This window comes from Elephas maximus, chromosome 4, assembly GCF_024166365.1.
Source record: "Elephas maximus indicus isolate mEleMax1 chromosome 4, mEleMax1 primary haplotype, whole genome shotgun sequence".
Lineage (NCBI taxonomy): Eukaryota > Metazoa > Chordata > Mammalia > Proboscidea > Elephantidae > Elephas > Elephas maximus.
Window position 1 is genome coordinate 145,781,195 of NC_064822.1, and position 24,575 is coordinate 145,805,769.

Here is a 24,575-nt window from a genome sequence, read left to right on the forward strand (position 1 = left end):
TATTTATCTGTAATTTTACACCAAAAATTTACTTCTTTCAAGTTCCTCAGGCATTTTAATAAAATACCTGGATGCCATTCTCATCAGCTAAGATTAGGGATAAAGAGCTTTGATGAGATGTTGGGTTTAACTTGACTTTGAGCTTTGTATAGAAATGCAATGAAATGGCCTAATTTGTCCATGTGGAACTTAAGAAGTGGTTGTATCCTATCAAATCAATTATCTCCTCTGAAATGTTATTATAGTATGTGTGGATGACCTCTTTACCCTTGAAGGGAAAATATACGCATGAGCAGATGTAGAAAGGAAATGAAAACTTGTAAGGTAACAGGAAATCTGAGTAAGCTAAACATAGTTCTGTAATATTTATAGAAGTTAGCAATTTTGTGTTTAAACATATAATCCAACATTTTTACTCATAATTTCAAAGTCTTGTACAAAGCAACAAAGTTAAATCTGAATAGTCTTTATTTTTTATTATCAAATATTTTAAATAAATATTTATGAAAGCCAAATTCCTTATAATTGGAAATGGTAATTTATAATGGCCCTGTATGCTTACACTTTATAATGTTTTTGTAATATATTTTCTCTTTTATTAGCATCATAGTGTTTAAAATATAAGTCAGCAAGTTTTTTTATTTTGTTCTGTTTTTGCTTTTTCCCCCTCTTGCCATTCTTACAGTTCTTCTTTTACTTTTCTCCTGCAAAGTACCAGATATCTGATGCTTTTATTCTGTCAGTACTTAATCTATGGCCTCGTATCTGGACCAGTCTTTCTGAATTAGTCCTCCGTACTCTATTTCCCTAGCATTTCAGTCAAACAAACTCACTTACTCTACTCCACATGTATCTTTCTACTAGGGATTCAAATGGCATCCTTCTGGTTTGAACCCCTGCTGAGAATATGCATTTCTGCAAGTCCCCTAATGATAATTTGCATTTCTACCCCTACGGGAATCAGAATCTGCATTTTAATAAGATCCCCATGTGATTCTTATGTATAACTTCCTGGCAACTTATTAGAAATGCAAATTCTCAGCAGGAAACTTATTAGAAATGCACATTATCAGCAGGGGTTTGAACCAGAATGAAGTGGTGTAAAGCCCTGCATTCTCCCCACAGCCACTTCCACACAGTCATTCCCATATCTGTAAATGACACTTGCATTCACCCAGGTGCCACAAGTCAAAAACTGCAGGGTCCTGCTTGACTATTCTTTTTATTTATGCACCAAGCCCAATCTCTCTGCTCCTTCTTTCTATTAGCTCTCGTCAAAAAAGATCCCAAGTCTGACCACTTCCACTATCACCCAGGTCTAAGGCATAGAGTGTTAATTACCTATTAAGTGGTCTCCCTGTTTCCTTTCCTGCAAGCCCTATGGTCAGTTGTCCACCCAACATTTAGAGTGATATTTTAAAAACGTTAAGTATGACTACATTGTACCTGCTTAAAATCCTCCGTGGTGCTCCTGCTGTCGTGTGCAGTCGATCAGTTCATGCTCAGGTTGTTGTTGCTGTGTGCATTCGAGTTGACTGCACTCATACTGGCCCTTTCTGACAAAGTAGAACTGCCCCATAGGTTTTCCTAGGCTGTAATCTTAACGGGAGCAAATTGCCAGGTCTTTTCTCCCTTATTCGGCTAGTGGGTTCAAACTGCAGACTTTTTGGTTAGCAGTGGAATGGTTAACCATTGCACCACCACCACTCCTTCATTCCTTCCTGCTCATAGAAAATTTCAAATTCCTGACAGTGGCCCAGGAGTCCCTTCATGATCTGTTGTCTCCTGTTTTTCACACTCCTTCATTTCCTACGACTCTCTGTGGGATGTATCCTACCCCTACCATACTGACTTCCCTGTTTGGCCCTAACACTCCAGACATGCCAGGTGTTTTCAGGGCTTGCTCACTGTATTTAGGTCAGTGTTCAAATGCCCCCAAAGGTCTTTCTTGACCACTTTATATAATGTAACCCCACTCGCCCCAAGCCCTGTCTGTATTGCTCTATCCCCCCTTTCTGCATTACGTTTCACCAAGGTGCTTAAGAGTAACTGACAGTGTTATGAGTTTGTGTCTTTTCCATCTCCAAAATTTAAGCACTATTATTTGGTTTGAATACCAAGACTTGACACACACCCTGGCACATAACAGGAGCTTAATCCATTGCTCTGCTTTCTCGGTAGACTCAGTAGTGTACCTTCCCTTGTGTTCTCAAGACGTAGTTTTACCACTAATACAGCTTTTTTTTTTTTTTTAACAGTCTACTTTGGGTGTCCCCATCAGTCTGGAAATACTTAGAGATGGATTCTCTCTTTCACCTTGGAAACCCTAGTAGTAATTGAGCCAGTGATAAGGGTCATACTTTTCTCCTCTTAGAGATATTCTTTTAGTTTTAAAATAGGTGATTAGGCTATAATTGGTGATTTACAACCTACTTATTTCATTTAGCTATGGATCATGAAGACTTTTGCAATTTAAATAATTTTCTACAAGATCATTTTAACAGATATATAGTATTTCACTGAAGTGACATCTGGTTAACCAAATTCATGCTGATGGACATTGAGTTGAATGAACAATATTGCAATGAAAATTAACAGCCACCTCTTTGTATCTACAGGTGTTCCCTTCGGGCACATGCCTAGAGATAAAATTGTTTGGTCAAAGTGTGTATATGATTGAAAGACTTTTGGTACATGTCAGATTGCTCTCTGGGAAAATTTCAATCACATTTTACTATCTTTGAGCAAAATGTGTTATATGAGTGCCTTTTTTTATGAACAATACTGAGTTCTGTCATTTTTTTGAAATTTTTTGATAGATGAATAATAACGTCTCAGGGTTGTATTGGTTTGCATTTTAGCGAAATTTAATACTAAGTTTAACATGTTTTCATAGGTGTGTTGGCCAGTTATATTTTGGTTTTTACAAATTGCTTGTTTGTCCCTTTTGCTTATCTAACATGCCTGTCTTTCAAACCAGCAGTTCAGCTGCATGCAACCTGTCTGTCCACTTCTTTACATTATTTGAATGAAATTTAGTCTATTGCAGTCTTCGATCATCCTTGGTCAGCCATTTAATTTCATCCAGTTTTGTGGCCTCCTCTACTCCCAAGGGTGCACATGAATCTGGAAGACTTAATGGTGCTCAGAAAGAGGGGAAGGAGGCTGATCATCTTGGTCTGAGCTGATACTGTCACCTTGAAGCCTAATAACTCTACAGTGGGACCTGACGCAGGTTTCAGGGAAGCTTTGCTCAGGTCGGGATTTCTAGTTCTGGGGTCTGGCCTTCACCTTGGCATACCACACAGCATCCCTCCCTGTTGTGGCCCTGGTACCTATTCTGAGCAGTGTCCCTGAACAGTGTGAGGCACTCTTTGTCTCCTCTAGCTGCCCTCGGTGTCGTTTGATGTAATTTTTCAATGAGGGTAGGTTCTCTGACAGTATACTCCCAAATCAGGGTGTTTTTCAGGTAGCTTCTGCTTTGGAATATTTTGGAAAACAGGAAACAAAAGGCCTGATATTCGTGAAAAATGGATATGAGAGGACAAGTCAGGGAGGAAAACAGCAAATTATTAGTAAACTATTTAGCCATGTTCACTTTTGTACTGGAACAATTTCGTATCTTCTGTTTACATCTTAGTGTTTCCCAAAGGTTAGGAACTCAGCTGTTAATCAAAAGGTTGGGAGTTCAAATCCACCAGCTGCTCCTTGGGAACCATATGGGGCAGTTCTACTCTGCCCTAGGGTCACTGTGAGTCGGAATTGACTCAGTAGCAACAGGTTTGGTTTTTGGTTTCCCCAAGATGTCTTATCCTATCACTGAAAAATGAAAGTCATAATATACATATTTTAGGCACCTGGCAATTTGATGGGGGATATTTTTTGGGAGTAGGTGAATAGAATTTTTAATCATGTAAGCTATTGCTGTCTCTACCACTTCGTTTGCCTCTAATTAAGGTTTGCCTTCCTTGATAATATTTAATGACTTGGTCAGTGTTAGGATTAAATGATTTCAGTGTAAATTATCTGGATTTGTAAGAGTAAGTTGAAATGTTAGATTTTTTTTTTTAAATACTTTTTTCTTTATAGGAGGAAACATTTTACATCCCGAAGACATGTATAAAACAATGTCATGCTCAAAACAAAATATCAATTAATGCTTCTAATATTTGTAAATGGTGACTCTCACAAATTAATATTTCAAGACTATCTGCTTAATTGTTTTTCCTTTTGCTCTCACTCAACTATGCTGCATGTTTAACCAATACATTTACCAAACTACGCATAAGCTTTTGGCCCGTTTTTTATTAGCTGCTTTCCTCTTTTTTATTATTGATGTAGATGTAAACTTGAATGTGAAATGAAGGTGTGATTTGGATTGTTTGTGAGAAATGACCCGTATTCACAATCATCAAACGTTCCCAAAGAATAAACACTGTAACTATAGGGGAGTGGTTGTTAGATACAGAATTGCCAGTGGAGACTCTTCCTGTGCCAAGCTTATTGATCAAAATATTTAGAGCCTAAAACCAAAAAAAAAAAAAAAAAAACGGAAAACCAAACCCACTGCCATTGAGTCAATTCCAACTCATAGTGACCCTATAGAACAGAAAAGAACTACCCCACAGGGTTTCCAAGGAATGGCTGGTGTGGATTTGAACTGCTGACCTTTTGAGCCTAAAGCAGCCTCGAAATAAGAAGCCTCTAAATAAATTCTCTGCTTTGCTTTTTTTTTTTTATTATTCTAATTTGTATTCCTACCAATGCCAAAGATCCCAGTAATCCCCAGTTAGGATATAAATATTTGGTTGAGAATGTGGGCTAGTTCTGAAGAACTCTTTTTATAGTTTCAAAGATCTTACTTGTTGTGACAGTTTCCAGATGTCAAATAGAGAAGCTAGGACTTTATTCACAAATCTGGCTTGTCAGATAACATGTAAACATAAATAACTAAGGGAACAACTATCAGCTATGAAGTAATATTAAGAAAATAGTGGTAGCCTACTTATTTATTGACTGCTTATTATGTTTACAGAACACTGGCAAATATAAGAAGAAAAGGTAAAGTTTTATGGAAGTAATTCTAACTTGTAGGACAAGATTAATGAACTAATTACATTTTGGATAAAATGACAATATATATTTAAGTTAGAATATAATGCACAGGCTCGATGTCATCAGGTGTCATTTAGTGAAACAGCATTTCTGAGCTGTGGTATCATGACCCTGCTGAGGCGGGTGATTGATGCTACATGTAATATGTTACTAAAAATAAGTATGAAAGTTTGGGTGTGGTTTACTTTTTAAAATAAAACAGAATTCAAGCTGTGGCCCATACTTGTATAATTCTTTTCACATTTCATACTCCTGTATGCTTCCTTAAATGGGAGTTCCAGGAATGATCAGGGTACTCTGTGTGTGTGTGTGTGTGTGTGTGTGTGTGTGTGTAAACACATATTCATCTGTTTTATATTCTGGAATTGGAAAAAGTGTTGATTAACCATTCACAGAGATGCTATTCACCTTCTTCACCCACTCAGGTGGGTATCTGTCTCTGAATGGTGGTAGTAGCATCCAATTTAATTAGGAAAATGAAACAAATTAGTTGAAAACTGATCCCATGGCATGGACTGGCTTTGTATAAACTTTACCGACTTTTTTGTTTACATATGTGTGTCTTATTACTGTCAGTCTGCAGAACATAACAAAGCCTAATCCCAATTGCGGAAACCCTGGTGGACTAGTGGGTAAGTGCTACTGCTGCTAACCAAAAGGTCAGCAGTTCAAATCTACCAGGTGCTCCTTGAAAACTCTATGGGGCAGTTCTACTCTGTCCTACAGGGTTGCTATGAGTCAGAATCGACTCGATGGCAATAGGTTTGCTTTGAGTTTGGAATCCCAATTGAGGATGCCATTTTTTTCATGGAAGTTTAGATAATGTCTTTTTTTTTTTTTCTAATGATCAGTCAGTGCTACAAATAATATAAATATGTTGATTATAATCAATAAGGTACAAACAATATAAATATATTGATAACCCCAAATTCCTAGTCCTTAGAGCCTGGTGAAGTCCTTGGCCAAGAAAATGCCTCTTCCCTGATTCTGGTCAGTTCTTCTCTCATCTTCTTCTCTCTTTTTTTTGATCCCATAACCATCTGTACTGCTTAAAGTCCAATTGACCAATTTTCATATCAGCACTAATATACTAACTGTAGAGCACTTCTAACCTAGAATTGCTCAAAGTTAGGCTGTTAAAGTATCAACTATTTCTATTGTTCTGTTTTTATACCCTTGATTTTTTAATCTTTTATACTCTCAGCTATTTTTTGCTTTAGTATACCTTTTTTTTTGACTGTTTTACCTGATTTGTGTATGTGAGGGAGGATACACTAAGTTCAAACTATAAATACTTAGCTAGACTTAAAGTTTTGCAAAGTAAATATTCAGTTTGCCAACTAATTTTTTTTTATATATATGTGGTCTAGTACCTTATTCTCGATCACATAGCTAATTTATGCCAAAATCCTACCTGCAATTCAAGTTTTATAACTGTGGGGTGGTGATAATGACTCTTTAAAAAAAATCATATCACAATTAAGAGAAGAGGGAGATTGGTGGGAACTGGAGCCATTCTCACAGAGGGCTTTATAGAAAAGTGAGACTTCAGCCAAAGCTTGAAGCATAAAATGAATACAAATGAGTGAAGAAATAGAATAACATTCCAGCTCAAAACAAATAATTAAGAGAAGACATAAGGGCTGTGGTCAGGGTACAAAAGGGAAGTAGCTTGACGGGGTATAGAGAATTTATCCAAGAACATTTGAGTTACATTGTGGAAGACTTTGAAAACTAGGATGATTATCAAATAGAAGGGGTAGAAAGAGGAGATATTAAAATATTTTTAAACAAAGGCATAACATAAAAATGGTTCTGTTTAAGAATATTAATCTGGCTGTATTGGGTATGGTAAAGTCAAGTATAGCAAGTAAGGAAATGTGAGCATCTACTGTGGCATTCTAGATGTGAAATGAAAGGTACCAGTACTTGGGAGAAGGAAAAGCACAAGTAATGAGAGACATTTTATGGAAAATTCATGAAATTTACTTTCTGCCAGCACATGAGATACTGAAAAGGAGAAATGGGTTGCAGATGATTTATAAGTTTCTAAACATTGGTAACCTCGTGGTGCCATTGAAGTTGGAAGGAAGAATTCTTTTGAGGAGATAGAAGAAGAGAAAAAAAAGTCAATGTCAGAGCTTCATGTGCTAGATCTGAAGCTAATTATTTCCATTTTATTTGTGATTTTCTTAATCCTTCAAAATCGTTTTAATTCTGGTCATTTTATAAATGAGGAAAAGGAGACTCAGAGATGTGATAAAATCTACCCAAAATCACACAGTTCAATTAGTAGAGGGGCAAGATTCAAACACTGACTTGCCTGCCTTTGGATCACTTACTCTCAATAAGAATTGGAGAAATGAATTATTTGGCCCAAAGTTTTCTGTGGTCAATTTATTTATTTATGTGTTTATTATGTGCCTCCTGCTACTAGAACTTGAAGGCAGAGACTCTGTTGTTCACTGATGTATCCCAATACTTCAAACAGTGCAAGAGAAATAGTATGCATTCAATAAATAAGTTTTAACCTACAAAAACAAGTAAGTCATGGAGCTGCTAGTAGAAACTGAGGCCCCAAACTCAAATTTCCTTATTTGTCACAGCCCATCACAGTCCCCTTTTCTCAGTTATCTGAACCACCACGTGTCCAGACATCCCAACTAATATACAAAATGCACAATATGAGGCTTTGTATGACCAGTGGATACTCTATAATGCTAGTTTATAGAAGGTGGTGACATAATCTAAAAGACACCAAGTAAAACCTGCTGAGAAATGACTTTTTCTTCTTTATGCCCACTTTTTTAACTGTCATCCCTCTAAAACAATGATAGTTGAAACAGAAATTTGATTAAATTACTGTTATCTCCTAACCACCATGACCCCTTTCCCATGACCCAGTAACGTGTGTGTCTAGGTGGCTTACGTGTCTGGGAGCCTTTTGATTTTATATACTTTTGGAAGGATTTTACTTTCCTTCTTATTTTGCACTTGACTAAATAAATAAATAGTGGTCAAAGCAGAAAGATGGGTCTTTGCCATGGTGACATAATATTTCATCTGGGAAAGAGTGTTCTGGGCATCAATGTGTGTATTCTGCATTTATGACACAGTGGGGCTCATTACCTTTAATAATCTGGTCCACTGAGCAACGAAAGGCCACTGCCCTTTGAGTTCTGGTGCATGTCTTCAAAGCTACATATTACTGTTTTGCCAATGGACTATACACAAGGACTTTACTGCCTCTTTTACTATGGCATTGGTAATAGATCAGCTTCTTTTCTTCTGTCCTTAAAAACTTAAGTGGAAGAAAATTCGCGGATCCTTTTTATCTTTGCAAATAAGATTTGTACAGACTCTTTACCAATGGTAGCTTATATTTCACGTTTCTTTTATTACTATCTGCTTCAGATTCTTCGCATATCATTTTCCAATGATGATTTAAGAGCTGACCATGTATTTTTTGGCTGTGTATATAACAAAATATATTCACAATCTTTAAGAATCTTGAATTCTATGGCATGTAAAGCAATATGTTAACATTAATAAATAACAAACTTACTGTAATACTCAGGTATTACCATGTACCTGGTTACTATGATAATCACTTTATGTGTATCTTCTCAGGTAATGGAATAATCCTATAAAATAGGTTTTATTATTTCCTTTTTTTCAATTGAGAAAATTGCAACTAAGAAGTGAAATACTTTTCTTGGGATCACACAACTAACCAAGTATGGGAGCCGATCTGCCTGCCTAGAATCTGTGCTCTTAACTCAGACATCATGCTGCCTGCTTCATTAGTTACTGAATCATTTAGGGAAGATTCTTGCTAATTCTTTTTTTTTTTTTCATCAAAGTATGCTGTGGTATGAAAGCATTTCTGCCTGTGCTTTCCCTTTTTCCTTTGAAGCTAAATTGATATGGGAAATCTTGAAGAGAATTGCATATTTTTTTAAATTATTGGGTATTTGAAAGACTTATGATTTGAAGAGAAGCTATTTCATGCAGTAACATTATTAAAATGAAAGAAGAAATGAGGAAGTGCAGTGTCTGATCAGTTGGTTATCACCAGCTACAAGTGGCAGAGGCTGTAGGCTAGCTCCAGCCTGTTTGGATAATGAGTAAATGAAGGATGTAGCAAAAGAGTGAAACTTTTTGAGCGGATGAACAAAATGGTGGGTGTAGTGAAATGAGTCAGTTGTGTGGCATGTGCAATATTAGATTAACTCTGTGCCTCTAACATTGGAAAATTTATCTCTAAAACAGTGCTCTTAAATATATATGTATGTGTGTATAGTGTGGCAGCATAGTGGTTAAGAGCTACAGCTGCTAACCAAAAGGTCAGCAGTTCAAATCCAGCAGACACTACATGGAAACTATGGAGCAGTTCTCTGTCCTATAGGATCGCTACGAAAGGAATCGACCTCAGTGGGTTTGCTTTTTTTTTTTTTTTTGATTTATATCTATCATCTCTCCGTCTTTATGAAGAGAGATGACACATCACCTGAAGTTAATTTGCTATATAGTATATACATTAGAAGGATAGAAGGAGCAAGCAGATACGATTGTTTCTCTACCATGGACTATGGCTTCTGGACATCACCCAGTGCCTTGCTGCTAATTACGATCAGCGTAGAACTTAATTGGAACCAGGCTGATAAGACAGAGCTGCTCCAGGACAGTTCTTCTCGGGAATGTTCTCCTACTGCGGGCCACCACTTTATGTTACTCTGTAGTCAGTTTGGGGTCAGAAGGAATAATCAAGTTAGCACTGGAGTTGAAAAATGCGTACTTTTAGAGTCTATCTGAATTATGATATAATTTCATTCAAAATCCATTTATTACATGTAAACCTTTTCCCATGTTTTTTTGCTTACTTCTGAGGATGATGAAAATACTGACTTAACACCATAGCTAAGAGGATGATCTATCTTTAGATTAAATCCTGGATTAGAAGTTTGGAATCCTGAATGAGCAGCAAAGGTAACAGTAGCTCTTTGAGCTTCACCACATTATGACAATCTTCATATATAAAGTGAGCAGTTAGGACTAAATTAATTAAGTTCATCTCAAAAGCTAAAATGACCATTATTCTTTATAAGGAAGGAGAACTGAAGAGGAAACAAACCAAAGGGAGAAAATAAAATAGAAAATAATAATGCTATTCCTTACCATTCTTTAAAACTGTCTTAATCTTTTGGTTTCTGTGAAACCATTTTTTTTTTTTTTCATGTTTTCTCTTGCTTCCCTGGCCTCGTCTTTTCCATCTCTTTGATGAAGTCACTGGCTTCTTCTCTTCTTCTAGTCTAATCCTGGTGTTTCCCAGGATTCTGACCTCAGTCTTCTCTTTCAACATATTCTCCTTCATCATCCTCATCTAGGTAAAAATAAAACATTTTTCCCCATTAATCATTACCAAGTAGACATAATTAGTCTGCTTCATTTGGGCCCAGGAGATGAAGAGTCCCTCATGATCTGTTGCTGAATCACCCATTTTCTCTGTTTTTCAAGGGTCGTAAGAGTGAGGCTGAAAAGTTCTTCTTGAAGGCTATTGAGCTGGATCCCACCAAAGGAAACTGTTACATGCATTATGGTGAGTGGTTGATAGTTTTTTTTCCATGTCACCTACGTTTACTATCAATGCTGATAAGAGATTTAGGTTTTATGAAAGGCTGCTGCTAAAGTGCATTTTGAGAGGAGATTAGCTTTGTCATTGCAGATTTAGCCTCATATTATATTCATACCTTCCAATTCATAATAGTGACGTGATAGAAAGACAAATATTTTCCTTTAGCAATTTTTATAAGACTTCAATGGAGAAACTATATTTGAAGTTAGTTCATTTCAAGATCAGTGTGCAGATTAAATGAGATCTCACCAAGATAGCATCTAGCTCCTTGCCTGATGCATAGTACATAATCAAAATATTAGCTCCCTTTTTATTCTAAATAATGAAATGTTGCTTGTTGAGCATGTCATTTAGAGGTTTATGTTTTGGTCTCAAAATCCTTCTGGAAGATATGGGTGTACACCAGCCTTTAAATGCCTGTGACTGAGGCCAAGGATAAGCTGTTAAGAGTTCTGTTTAGCCTTGGACTTAATCATTTTGGAGTTAGCTTACATAACTTACATAACAACTCAGTCACACTCTACTATCTCATAGTAGTGAGTCATATGTTAAGTGAGGTGAAGTGTATAGCTGGTTTGGTGTTTGGTAAGATGTGCCTGTTTCTCCCAGATTTGCAGTTGGAATGGCTTTCAAAGAGCCAAAGGCATTTACTTTTGCTGATCTCTTGGGGAAAAAAAAAATTTGTTTTAATCACTATTGGCTTTGATGCGTTAGTTATGATCAAGCGGTAAACGTAAAGATAGACGGAAATTAAATCTTGAGGAAATGAAGCTAATATGCTTGTATAATAGATAATTCCTTCTCCAGTTTCCAGCTAGTAAAAATATAAATTAGTGACAAGCTGCGAGTGTGAAAGAATGGAAATAATAAAATAGAGGATACACTTAACCAACCACAAGTCCGTTTATTTATTTACATCATTGTGTGGGTGTTTACAAACTTAGGATTGTGATGTTTTGTCTTTCCAACATAATGCAGCATATAATTTTATACAATTTATTGCATAAATTGATTTTGTTTCCCAGTGCAGTTTTATTGCCTTGTTAAGATAGCAGCTGACTTGTTTGTTGCAGAATTTATTTTTATAGGTTTACTTATACAAAGTATTGTAAATTAGGATTTTCTCATGCCTACTATTTTGGGCACCCTTTTTTACCATTAGGGGTAGTTCCATGATTAGTTTCCCGTAGTATTAAAGGACCCCTTATGATTGCATTATATGAAATAGAATTTTTTCCTATCTTGCTGCCTGCTTTTCATTTGCCTCAAACTAATTGTACTCACTGCATCTTCTAAGCTTGTTTCCTATAATCTTATTATATGCTTTAGGTTTTCAGTAATCACTTCCTTTAAACTTCATCATTGCTACATTTGAAACTGCAATTGAAAAAAAAATCACTATAGTATTAATATTATCAGTTGACCCCCCTTATTATTCTGACTTGTCCATCTCTACCTGTTTCTATAAATTTTTCTTTATATTATATTATGCCCTTGATATTTTTTTCCAGTGGTGGTGGTAGAGGATATTTTTCAGAGCAGAAATTTTTGGATTTAGCTTTAATTATCCAACAAATTCCTGAGTCCAAATTGACTTGATGGCAATGGGTTATATGTTATTTGGAAACAGTGATCACACATGTTCTTTTAAATGCACGCTTAAAAGCTGATTCTTCTCAGTACCCCTGGATTATTTTAATATTATTTTGGCATACGTATAAAGTACATTTATTTTTAAGACAGGGATGATTGCATAATTCATTCTAATTTTATCATAGTCTCAACATTTTTTTTTCCCCCACTCCGGAGTGGGAAATGGAAAGGACTCAAAATGAGGCATCTAGAAGAGGAGGGATTTAGGCAGAATAATCAATAAATGGACAGGAAGTCCATAACTGTGTGCTTGATGTTCTTGTTTCACTATGCTGAAGCTATGGAAAAATGTACATTTGAAGGAATATTAATGGTTTTTATTTGAGGGGTCTACTTCAAATGCCTAAATTTTAGAACTGGAAAGTTCTTTTAGAATCCTGTAATATAACCCCTGTAAAAATGGTGTGGTGGGGGAAGGAGAATCAAGATAAATAGCCCAAGGCTGATTCCTGTGAGGCTGAGGTCAGACATGCCTCCACCCTTCAATCTTTTTATCAGTTCTGACACCAGCTGCCTTTCTCACAGTACTCTCTACTTCTCTACCAGGTTCAATAATTCTTTGCAATGGGCACACAGAACTCACAGACAATACTAAAGGTTATGGGGTTTATTAGGGAAGTAACAGGTTACAATTCAGGTTTAGGAATGCTCAAGATATAGTTCTTCAATCAGGACAGCCTCTTCTTAGCCATGCCTCATGCAGGCCTTTCCCTGGCCCTTGGCCTCTCATCCCCTCTACCTGGCCTCTGCTCTGCTCAGGCAAGTGTGACAAAGCTCTTTTAGATCTGTAAGTAAGTGCCAGAGGCACCCCACTCCACCAGAAAGCCTTGCCCCAAAGGCGCTCAGCTCTCTTGCTCAGTGGGCCAGGCTGTGTCCTGCTGGTCTCTTGCTGGTCTCCTAGCTCAGCTGCCCCTGCTGCCACCATTTCTCTGCTGCTGCTTCTCACCGTCTCCAGTATTACAGTCACCCCTCTTTGTCCTGATTCTACTGCCTCTGCTGCCTCTCTGTGTCTTCTGGGTTACAGTTCCTCTCTCTTTCCCCCTTTATGCCTAGCAGGATGGCAAAACTGACCAATCCCCTTGCTAGGGTTCCATTCACCTTATTTGCATGGTCCCATCCCCGCAAGTGTGCCATGTACCTTATTCACATTATTAGCAAGCTCTCCAATCCCCTTGATGGGGCAAAGACAACTCATTTGAATAATCCCACCTAGTCATTTGGTGGGAGTTACAAAGACTATGGCTGTTGTTGTTTGATGTCATCAAATCGGTTCTGACTCATAGCCACCCTGTGTGCAAGAGAACGAAACACTGCCTGGTCCTGAGCCATCCTTACAATCGTTGTTATGCTTGAGCTCATTGTTGCAGCCACTGTGTCAGTCCACCTCATTGAGGGTCTTCGTCTTTTCCACTGACACTGTACTCTGCCAAGCATGATGTCCTTCTCCAGGGACTGATCCCTCCTGACAACATGTCCAAAGTATGTAAGATGCAGCCTCGCCATTCTTGCCTCTAAGGAGCATTCTGGCCACACTTCTTCCAAGACAGATTTGTTCATTCTTTTGGCAGTCCATGGTATAGTCAATATTCTTCACCAACACCACAATTCAAAAGCATCTGTTCTTCTTCAGTCTTCCTTATTCATTGTCCAGCTTTCACATGCATATGATGTGATTGAAAATACCATGGCCTGTCAGGTGCACCTTAGTCTTCAAGGTGACATCTTTGCTCTTCAACACTTTGAAGAGGTCCTTTGCAGCAGATTTATCCAATGCAATGCATCTTTTGATTTCTTGACTACTGACTACTGCTTCCATGGCTGCTGATTGTTTATCCAAGTAAAATGAAATCCTTAACAACTTCAATCTTTTCTCCATTTATCATGATGTTGCTCATTAGTCCAGTTGTGAGGATTTTTGTTTTCTTTATGTTGAGGTGTAATCCATACTGAAGGCTGTGGTTTTTGATCTTCATTAGTAAGTGCTTCAAGTCCTTTTCACATTCAGCAAGCAAAGTTGTGTCATCTGCATAACGCAGGTTGTTAATGAGTCATCCTCCAATCCTGATGCCCCGTTCTTCTTCATATAGTCCAGTTTCTTGTATTATTTGCTCAGCATACAGATTGAATAGGTATGGTGAACAAATACAACCCTGACTCACACCTTTATTGACTTTAAGCCAATCAGTATCCCCTTGTTCTGTCTGAGCAACTGCCTCTTGATCTATGTAAAGGTTTCTCATGAGCAAAATTAAGTGTTCTGGAATTCCCATTGATGGGGCAAAAACAACTCATTTGCATAATCCTACCTAATCGTTTGGTGGGAGTTACAAAGACTATGGCTAGAAGACCATATTAATTAATTCACTGCATCACAACCCCTGCATTGTACAAATAAGTATATTGAAGACTAGAGAAATGAATTTGACTTGCCCAAGTTAGTTGTAGGTAACTAAACTCTGGATCCCTTCATTTCTGACATCGCTGTTGCTTCTATAACAAATGTTCCATTTCTTTTCATAATATTGATAGATAGGCAGGCAGACAGACAGATAGATTTTTTTGATCATTAGGCCCTTCCATGCACAGTTTTAGAATGCCAAGTTTATGTAAGTCATGAGTTAGTATAAAATTTTCAGGGAAAGGCTTTTATTAAGTTTAAGATTTTTAAAATGTGTTTACTAGCTGCGAAGCAGTCTTCTAGTTACTGGGGTAGTCGTTACATAAGTAAAAAACTGAGATGACTTCAGAAAGTGAGTAGTGCTATGTAGAAAATAAATAAGATGATGTTTTCTTTAGAAGGTGATGAGGTAGGAGGTAGAGTATTTTTTGAGACAGTGTGTTCAAGTAAAGGCATCTTTGAGGAGGTGACATTCGAAATTTGAGTTAAGTCAGCTACTGAAGAGTCAGGTAAGAGGGTTTCAGACAGAAAAAAGGAAGTGCAAAGGTCTGAGGCAAGAGCAAGCTTGTGTTCACAGCAGAGAAAGGCCATTGTGACTGGAGCGTATTGAGGAAGCCGATGTAGAATCTTTAGTACTTTGTGGATCAATTAAGAGCAGTGGAAGAGACCGTGTAGAGAAGACGGAATAAGAGAAAGATCAGAGTAAAGCAAGGGGAGGTTTTTAGGAGACTGTTGCTATGTTTGGAGCCCTGATGGCACAATGGTTAAGAGCTCCACTGCTAACCAAAAGGTCGGCAGTTCGAATCCACCAGCTGCTCCTTGGAAACCCTATGGGGCAGTTCCACTCTGTCCTGTAGGGTTGCTATGAGTTGGAATTGGCTCGACGGCAGTGGGCTTGGTTTTGTTTTATTGCAGTGTTTTAGGAAGGAGATGATGGTGCCTTGGACTTGGGGGCAGTTGTGGGAATAGAAATTATTTTGAATTTACACACTTACTTCTCAGAAAATTTTAATGTAATTAAGAATAGGGCAGATGTTTTTTTCCATTTTTGCACCATCTGTGTCTAGCATATGGTCATACTCACAGTAATGTGTAACAAGTGTTTGCTGACTTCTGTTAAAAATACTCTCCTTTCTGAAATTGGATATAGGTTCCCAAACTTACTGAAATGATCCCTTCGATTTTTTGTTATTTTTTGTCCAAGAAGATAGATACCATGAGAATCATAGTAGTTCCAACTTACTGGTTATGTATATTTAGGGTATTTATACACAGAGATTGAATGAATAATAACACTTCCTGAGCTTAAAAATAAATGTTTACATGAAAGACGTGTTGTTTTGAGTCTTTTTTAAATGTTTTTGCAAATGCCAATGAAAATGCAAAAATGGGTGAGTTCTGTTGGAAAGTCACTCTCCTGGGTGATTATGTGTTTTTGGTGTGTTTGTTAGTTATATTGAAACCCTGGTGGTATAGAGGTTAAGAGTTGTAGTTGCTAACCAAAAGGTCAGCAGTTCGAACCTACCAGGCACTCCTTGGAAACACTATGGGGCAGTTCTACTCTATCCCGTAGGGTTCCTGTGAGTCAGAATTGACTTGACAGCAATGGGTTTGGTTTGGTTTGGGGTTTTTTTAGTTATATAGTGACTTGGAAAATGCTGTCCACTTGAGACTAGACAGAGGGAGTTTCAGGAATTTATATTGGCTTGCAAAGGCAGTTCTTAAAAGCTATATATTATAAAGTATCTATTGCTCGTATCTTGCATTCACTGTTTGTCTGTAGATTGAATTGCAGTTTGCCTTTTTTCTTCAGATTGATTTCCAAGAAAGTTAGTCAGGTTTCTAAAATAAGTTCAATAAGTGGATTAAATGTACGGCTCTGTGGAACTTTTTGTTTCCGGGATTCAGAAAGTGAAAGGGTTAATAAGGACTTCTGAAATATTTTCTAACATTCATATTTCATGTGTTTCTAATGTGTACTCATTTTCTCACTGGTCTTCTATCAAACATTTTAAGGAGTGTTATATTATTGTATTTGCGTGTCGTCAAGTTTACAGGATATTCACATCCGCATATAAAGCAAATCGTGTAAAGTCTTTATGGAATTTTATAAATATCTAAAGTGAGGATTTTGTGCCTTGGTGTCTCATGTGGGGCTGTAATTCAAGGGACTCTCTATGGGTTTCCCATGTGGCTCAAATAGGAAGCTTTTGCCAAAAGAATGAAAGCCAAGAAAAGAAACCCCCTCCCAACTGTTTTTTTAAAGAATTATTAGGAAAAAGAGTTTGTCAGGTGGAATAAATTATAAATCTTCAAGTTCTTTTTAGGTAAAACATGGCAGTAAATTTGATATAGATTGACACAACTTAATTCATTGAATTTTGTTATAAGGTAACTATGTATAAAGCCCAGCAAGTGCGAATTCATCAAGCATTAAGGACAGAAGCATTAAAAGTTAAAATGGAGCAGATGGTGGTAAATGTGATAAAAAGTAGAAATAATTCTTTTACCTGAGCCTTGGTTGCTTTCTTCTTTTCCTATCTACCTATATATTCAGGGAATATTTCAAGGACAGAACTAAGACAATAGCAAGAAGCTATGAAAGAGAAGACACATTATGGCTCCATACAAGGACGAATATCCTAACTATACACTGCCTGGTGATGAAAGGGGTTACATGCAGATGAAATGAGTGGCCATTAAAGGTTTTCAAATGTGAGTTTATAATGATAGTAGAAAATTCAAGCGTAGTGAAGGGGTAGATGGCCAGTCCAATCTTTTCCAATCATTTCTAACATTGAGATTCAGTTTTTCTATCATTTGTACTTTTGGGCCCACAGAAAAGTATAGAACTTTTTTTTTAATTATAAATATCTGGATATGAGAGCCTTTGCCAGTAGCAAGAAATAGCACTAATTTTTTTTTTTTTTTCACATTGGTTCCACTTTAGGTTTTTTTCTCCTCCTCCCACATACCATTTATTCTTTCATTCTTTAATCTCTCCTTCCATGTATCTATCAAATTATTATTGAAGGGTGACTCTATTTGGTGATACAACAGATTGTAGAAATTATCAAACAATACTCTTAATATCACAAGCTAGTAAAATTTCGCTGAAGATCATTCTAAAGCAGTTGCAGCAGTACATCAACAGGGAACTGCCTGAAATTCAAGCTGGATTCAAAGGGACATGGAACCAGCGATACCGTTACTGATGTCAGATAGATCCTTGCTAAAAACAAAGATTGCCAGAAAGATATTTGCCTGTGTTTTATTGACTGTGCAAAGGCATTCAACTGAGTGGATCATAAAAAATTATGGATAACATTGCAAAGAATGGGCATTTTAAAACGTTTAATTATTCTCATGAGGAACCTGTACATAGACCAAGAGGCAGTTGTTTTAACAGAACAAGGAGCTACTGTGTGGTTTAAAAAATTAGGAAAAGTGTGCATCAGGGTTGTATCATTTCACCATACTTATTCAGGTGTATGCTGAGCAAATAAACTGGGAAGCTGAACTATATGAAGAAGAACGTGGCATCACGACTGGAGGAAGACTCAGTAACAACCTGTGATGTACGGATGATACAGCCCTGCTTGCTGAAAGTGAGGAGGGCTTGAAGCACTTTCTGATGAAGATCAAAGACTACAGCTTTCAGTATGTATTACACCTCAACATAACGAAAAAAAAAAAAAAAAAAACCTCACGACTGGACCAATAAACAACATCAAGAAAAGATTGAAGTTATCAGGGATTTCATTTTACTTCGATCCACAATCAATGTACATGGAAATCGCGTCCAGGAAATAAAACAACATACTCCATTAGGCAAATCTTCTGCAAAAGACCCCTTTAAAGTATTTAAAAAAACAAAGATGTCACTTTAAGGACTAAGGTGTGCATGACCAAGCCATGGTATTTTCAGTTGTCTCATATGTATGGGAAAGGTGGACAATGAATAAGGAAGACCAAAGAAGAATCAATGCCTTTGAATTATGGTGTTGTGAAAGAATATTGACTATACTGTAGACTGCCAGAAGAACAAACAGATCTGTCTTGGAAAAAGTACACCCAGAATGCTCCTTGGAAGACTCCTGGGTTCACATACCTTGTAACAAATATAACCATTGGATGACAGGATGTTAGTGCTTCAAAGGCACCAATGCTCAAACTAGTCCACACAAGCAGCCTATTTGGGCATATCAAAACAAAACAAAGCAAAATGTTAGGACAGAGTAAGCAAACATAAAATAAATAAATACAATAACTTATTGATGGCTCAGAGACACCAGTCAATATCAAATCACATAAACAGGCAGACCATGATGGCTTCAACAAGCTCCCAGAATAAAGAATCAAGAAATCTTCCAGATGAAGAGAATTTCCTGGAATTACTGGAGGTAGACTACAAAAGATTAATATATAGAACTCTTCAAGAGATCAGGAAGGAGATCAGGCAAAACAGAACAACCAGGCAGCACACAGAAGAAGCAATAGAGGAACTTAAGAAGATTATAGAAGAGCATAAAGACAAATTTAACAGGCTGCAAGAGTCCATAGAGAGACAACAAACAGAAATCCAGAAGCTTAACAATAAACATTCAGACTTATACTACTCAATAGAAAGTCATAGGAGCAGAACTGAGGCAAAGGAAGTCAGAATTAGTGGGACTGAAGATAAAGCACTTGACACCAACTTATTTGAGGAAAAACCAGATAAAAGAATTTAAAAAATGAAGAAACCCTAAGAATTACATGGGACTCTTTCAAGAGGAATAACCTACAAGTGATTGGAGTGCCAGAACAAGGGGAATAATAGAAAATACAGAGAGAATTGTAAAAGATTTGTTGGCAGAAACTTCTCAGATATCGTAAAAGATGGGAAGATATCTAAGATGCTCTTCAAACCTCACACAAGGTAGACCCCAAAAGAAAGTCACCAAGACATATTATAATCAAACTTGCCGAAACCAAAGGTAAAGAGAGAATTTTAGGAGTGGGTAGGGATAAACAAAAAATCAGTTGCAGAACTCCAGTTAGAAGATCAATAACATCAGATAACAAAACAACACTACAAACACAGGAGAGCAACCAGATATCAGCCTAGATAGGGAAGTCACAAAAAGAAATCAAAGCTAAACACTGAAAATAGGGAAACAGATGTCATTATGTAAAAGATGACAACATTAAAACAAAAAAAAGGGGACTAAAAAATGTAGTCATAGATCTTGCATATGGAGAAGAAGTCAAGGTAATATAAAGAAATAAAAGATTGGTCTAAACTTAGAAAAATAGGGGCAAATATTAACATAACTACAAAGGGAACTAACAATCCTATATATCAAAATGAAAAGCATAGAACTCAGTAAATACAAAATCAACAACAATGAAAAAGGTGAAAAGAAAATACATAAAGAAAAACGACTCAGCGCAGAAAATTAAGTGGAGCAAAGAAACTGTCAACAACACAAAAAAAGACATCAAAATCACAGCACTAAACTTATACCTGTCAGTAATTACACTGAACATAAATGGACTAAACGCACCAATAAAGAGACAGAGAGGGGCAGAATGGATTAAAAAAACACGATCCATCTATATACTGCCTACAAAAGACACACCTTAGACGTAAAGACACAAACAAAGTAAAACTCAAAGAATGGAAAAAAATGTATCAAGCAAACAACAATCAAAAAGAACAGCAGTAGGGATAGTAATTTTCTGACAAAATAGACTTTGAAGTCCACCACACAGAATAAGGAAGGACACTATATAATGATTAAAAGGGTCAATATACCAGAAGGACATAACCATAAAAAAATTTACACACCCAACGACAGGACTCCAAAATACGTAAAACTGTAACAGCATTGAAAGAGAGATAGACAGCTCCAGAATAATAGTAGGAGACTTCATCACACCACTTTGGGTGAAGGACAGAACACCCAGAATGAAGCTCACTAAGGACACGGAAAATCTAAATGCCGCAGCCAGCTAACTTGATCTCAGTCATATACAGAACACTCCACCCAACAACAGCCAAGTATACTTTCTTTTCCAACACACATGGAACATTCTCCAAAATAGACCACGTATTAGGCCACAAAGGAAGCCTTAACAGAATCCAAAGCACTGAAATATTACAAAGGATCTTTTCTGACCAGAAAGCCTTAAAAGTAGAAATTGATAACAGAAAAAGCAAGGAAAAAGGTCAAACATATGGAAACTGAATAACACCTTGCTCAAAAACTATTGGGTTATAGAAGAAATTAAGGATGGAATAAAGAAATTCACAGAATCAAATGAGAATGAAAGCACGCCCTACCAGATACTTTGGGATGCAGTAAAAGCAGTACTCAGAGGTCAATTCAGAGCAATAAATGTACACACCAAAAAAGAAGAAAGGACCAAACTCAAAGCATTAACTCTGCAATGTGAACAAATAGAAACAGAGCAGCAAAAGAAGCTCTCAGGCACCAGAAGACAGAAAATAATAAAAATTAGAGCAGAATTAAATGAAATAGAGAATAGAAAAACAATTGAAAGAGTTAACAAGACCAAAAGCTGTTTTTTTGAAAAGATCAACAAAATCAATAAACCATTGGCCAAACTGACAAAAGAAAAACAGGAGAGGAAGCAGATAACCCAAATAAGAAATGAGATGGGCAATATCACAACAGACCCAAATGAAATTAAAAGAATCACAACAGAATACTGTGAAAAATTATACTCTAATGAATTTGAAAACCTAGAGGAAATGGACACATTTCTAGAAACACACTACCTACCTAAACTAACACAAACAGAGGTGAAACAACTAAATAAACCTATAACAAAAGGAGAGATTGAAAGTGTCATTAAAAAATTCCCAACAGCAACAAAAAAGCCCTGGCCCTGATGGATTTACTGGAGAATTCTACCAAACTTTCAGAGACGTTAACACCACTACTAGTAAACCATAGAAAAGCATGGAATACTCCCAAAATCATTCTATGAAGCCAGCATAAACCATACCAAAACCAGGTAAAGACACCACAAAAAAGAAAAATTTCAGACCAGTATACCTCATGAACATAAATGCAAAAATCCTCAACAAAATTCTAGCCAATAGAATTCAACAACATATCAAAAAAATAATTCACCATGACCAAGTCGGATTCATACCAGGTATGCAGGGATGGTTCAACATTAGAAAAACAACCAATGTAATCCATCATATGAATAAAACAAAAGGCAGTAACTATATGGTCTTAGGAATTGATGCAGAAAAAGTATTTGACAAAATCCCGCATCCATTCATGATTAAAAAACACTCAGCAAAATAGGAATAGAAGGTAAATTCCTGAACATAATAAAGGGCATCTATATAAAGCCAGCAGCCAATATCATTGTGCTGGAGGTCTTACGTAGCCAGAGCAATTAGGCTAGAATAAGAAGTAAAGGGCATCCAAATTGGTAAGGAAGAAGTAAAAGTATCCCTGTTTGCAGATGATATGATCTTATACACAGAAAACCTGAAAGAATCCACAAGAAAACTACTGGAACTAATAGAAGATTTCAGCAAAGTTTCAGGATACAAGATAAACATACAAAAATCAGCTGGATTCCTCTACACCAACAAAGAGAACTTCAAAGCAGAAATCACCAAATCAATACCATTTACTGTAGCCCCCAAGAAGGTAAAATACTTAGGAATGAATCTAACCAGAGACGTATACAAAAAAAATAGAGGACACTACTGGAAGAAACCAAAAAAAGACCTACATAAGTAGAAAAACATACCTTGCTCTTGGATAGGAAGACTCAACATGGTGAAAATGTCTGTTCTACCCAAAGCGTTCTACAGATACAATGCAATCCCCATCCAAATTCCAGTGGCATTTTCTAATGAGATGGAGAAAAAAATCTCCATATGGAACGGCAAGAGGCCCTGGATAAGTAAAGCATTACTGAAAAAGAAGAAAGTGGGAGGCCTCAGACTACCTGATTTTAGAACCTATTATACTGTCATGGTAGTCAAAACATCTTGGTACTGGTACAACAACCAATACATAGACCAATGGAACAGAGTTGAGAATCCAGATATATATTCATCCACCTATGTGCAGCTGATACTTGACAAAGGCCTGAAGTCCATTAATTGGGAAAACACAGTCTCTTTAACAAATTGTGCTGGCATAACTGGATATCCATCTGCAAAAAAATGAAACAAGAGCCATACCTCACACCATGCATAAAAACTAACTCGAAATGGATCAAAGACCTAAACTGAAAATCTAAAACTATAAGGACCATGGGATAAAAAATAGGGACAACTCTAGGAACCCTAGTACATGGTGCTTAAACAGAATACAGAACATTACTAACAGTGCACAAACACCAGAAGACAAACTAGATAACTGGGAGCTCCTAAAAATCAAACACGTATGCTGATCCAAAGACTTCATCAAAAGCGTAAAAAGACAACCTACAGATGGAAAAATTTTTTGGCTGTGACAAATCCAATCGGCATCTAATCTGTATAAGATATTGCAAAACCTCGATAACAAAAAGACAAGTAACCCAATTAAAAATGGGCAAAGCATATGAACAGACACTTCATCAAAGAAGACAGATACGTGAGGAAATGCTCACAATCATTAGCCATTAGGGAAATGCAAATCAAAACTACAATGAGGTACCATCTCATCCCAACAAGGCTAGCATTAATCCAAAAACCACAAAATAATAAATGTTGGAGAGGTTGTGGAGAGATGGTAACACCTATACACTGCTGATGGAAATGTAAAATGGTACAATCACTTTGAAAATCTCTTTGGTGCTTCCTTAAAAAACCAGAAATAGAACTACCATTGGATCCAGCAATCCCACTCCTTGGAATATATCCTAGAGAACTAAGAGCCCTCACATGAGTAGATATATGTGCACCCGTGTTCCTTACAGCACTGTTCACAATAATAAAAAGATAGAGACAACCCAAGTGCCCATCAACGGATGAATGGATAAACAAATTATGATATATTCAGACAATGGAATTCTGTGCAGTGATAAAAAACAGACTAATCCACCTAACATCTCACAACGTGGATGAATCTGAAAGGCATTATGCTGGGTGAAATTAGTCAGTTGCAAAAGGACAGATATTGTATAAGATCACTATTGTAAGAACTCAAGAAAAGGTTTAAACACAGAAGAAAACATTTTTTAATGATTATGAGGGTAGGGATGTAGGAAGAAGGGTGTCCACTAACTAGATAGTAGATGAGAATTATCTTAGGTGAAGAGGACAACACACAATACAGGGGAAGTCAGCACAACCAGACTAAACCAAAAACTAAGAATTTTCCCCAATATAACCAAACACTTCGAGAGACAGTGTAGCAGGGGCGGGAGTCTGGGGACCATGGCCTCAGGGGACATCTAGTTCAATTGGCATAACTAAGTTTATTAAGAAGATGTTCTGCATCCCACTTTGGTGAGTCATGTCTAGGGTCTTAAACGCTAGCAAGAGGCCATCTAAGATGCATCAATTGGTCCCAACCAACGTGGAGCAAAGGAGAATGAAGAACACCAAAGACACAAGAAAAATATGAGCCCAAGAGACAGAAAGGGCCACATAAACCAGGGACTTGATCAGCCTGAGACCAGAAGAGCTAAATGGTGCCTGGCTGCTACCAATGACCGGCCTGACAGGAAACAAAACAGAGAGTCCTGATGGAGCAGGAGAAAAGTAGGATGCAGAACTCAAATTCTAGTAAAAAGACCAGACTT

The 24,575-nt window shown here is 37.0% G+C and overlaps 1 protein-coding gene across 2 annotated transcripts in view; it reads left to right on the top strand.

Moving 5' to 3' along the window:
* The window catches only part of TMTC2 (transmembrane O-mannosyltransferase targeting cadherins 2), a 452,862-nt gene that overhangs the window by 333,983 nt on the left and 94,304 nt on the right, over positions 1-24,575 (top strand). For both annotated transcript variants that reach the window (XM_049883964.1, XM_049883965.1), the window contains exon 9: positions 10,633-10,714. In XM_049883964.1, coding sequence (XP_049739921.1) covers positions 10,633-10,714 — 82 coding nt within the window. The remainder of the gene's footprint in view (positions 1-10,632; positions 10,715-24,575) is intronic.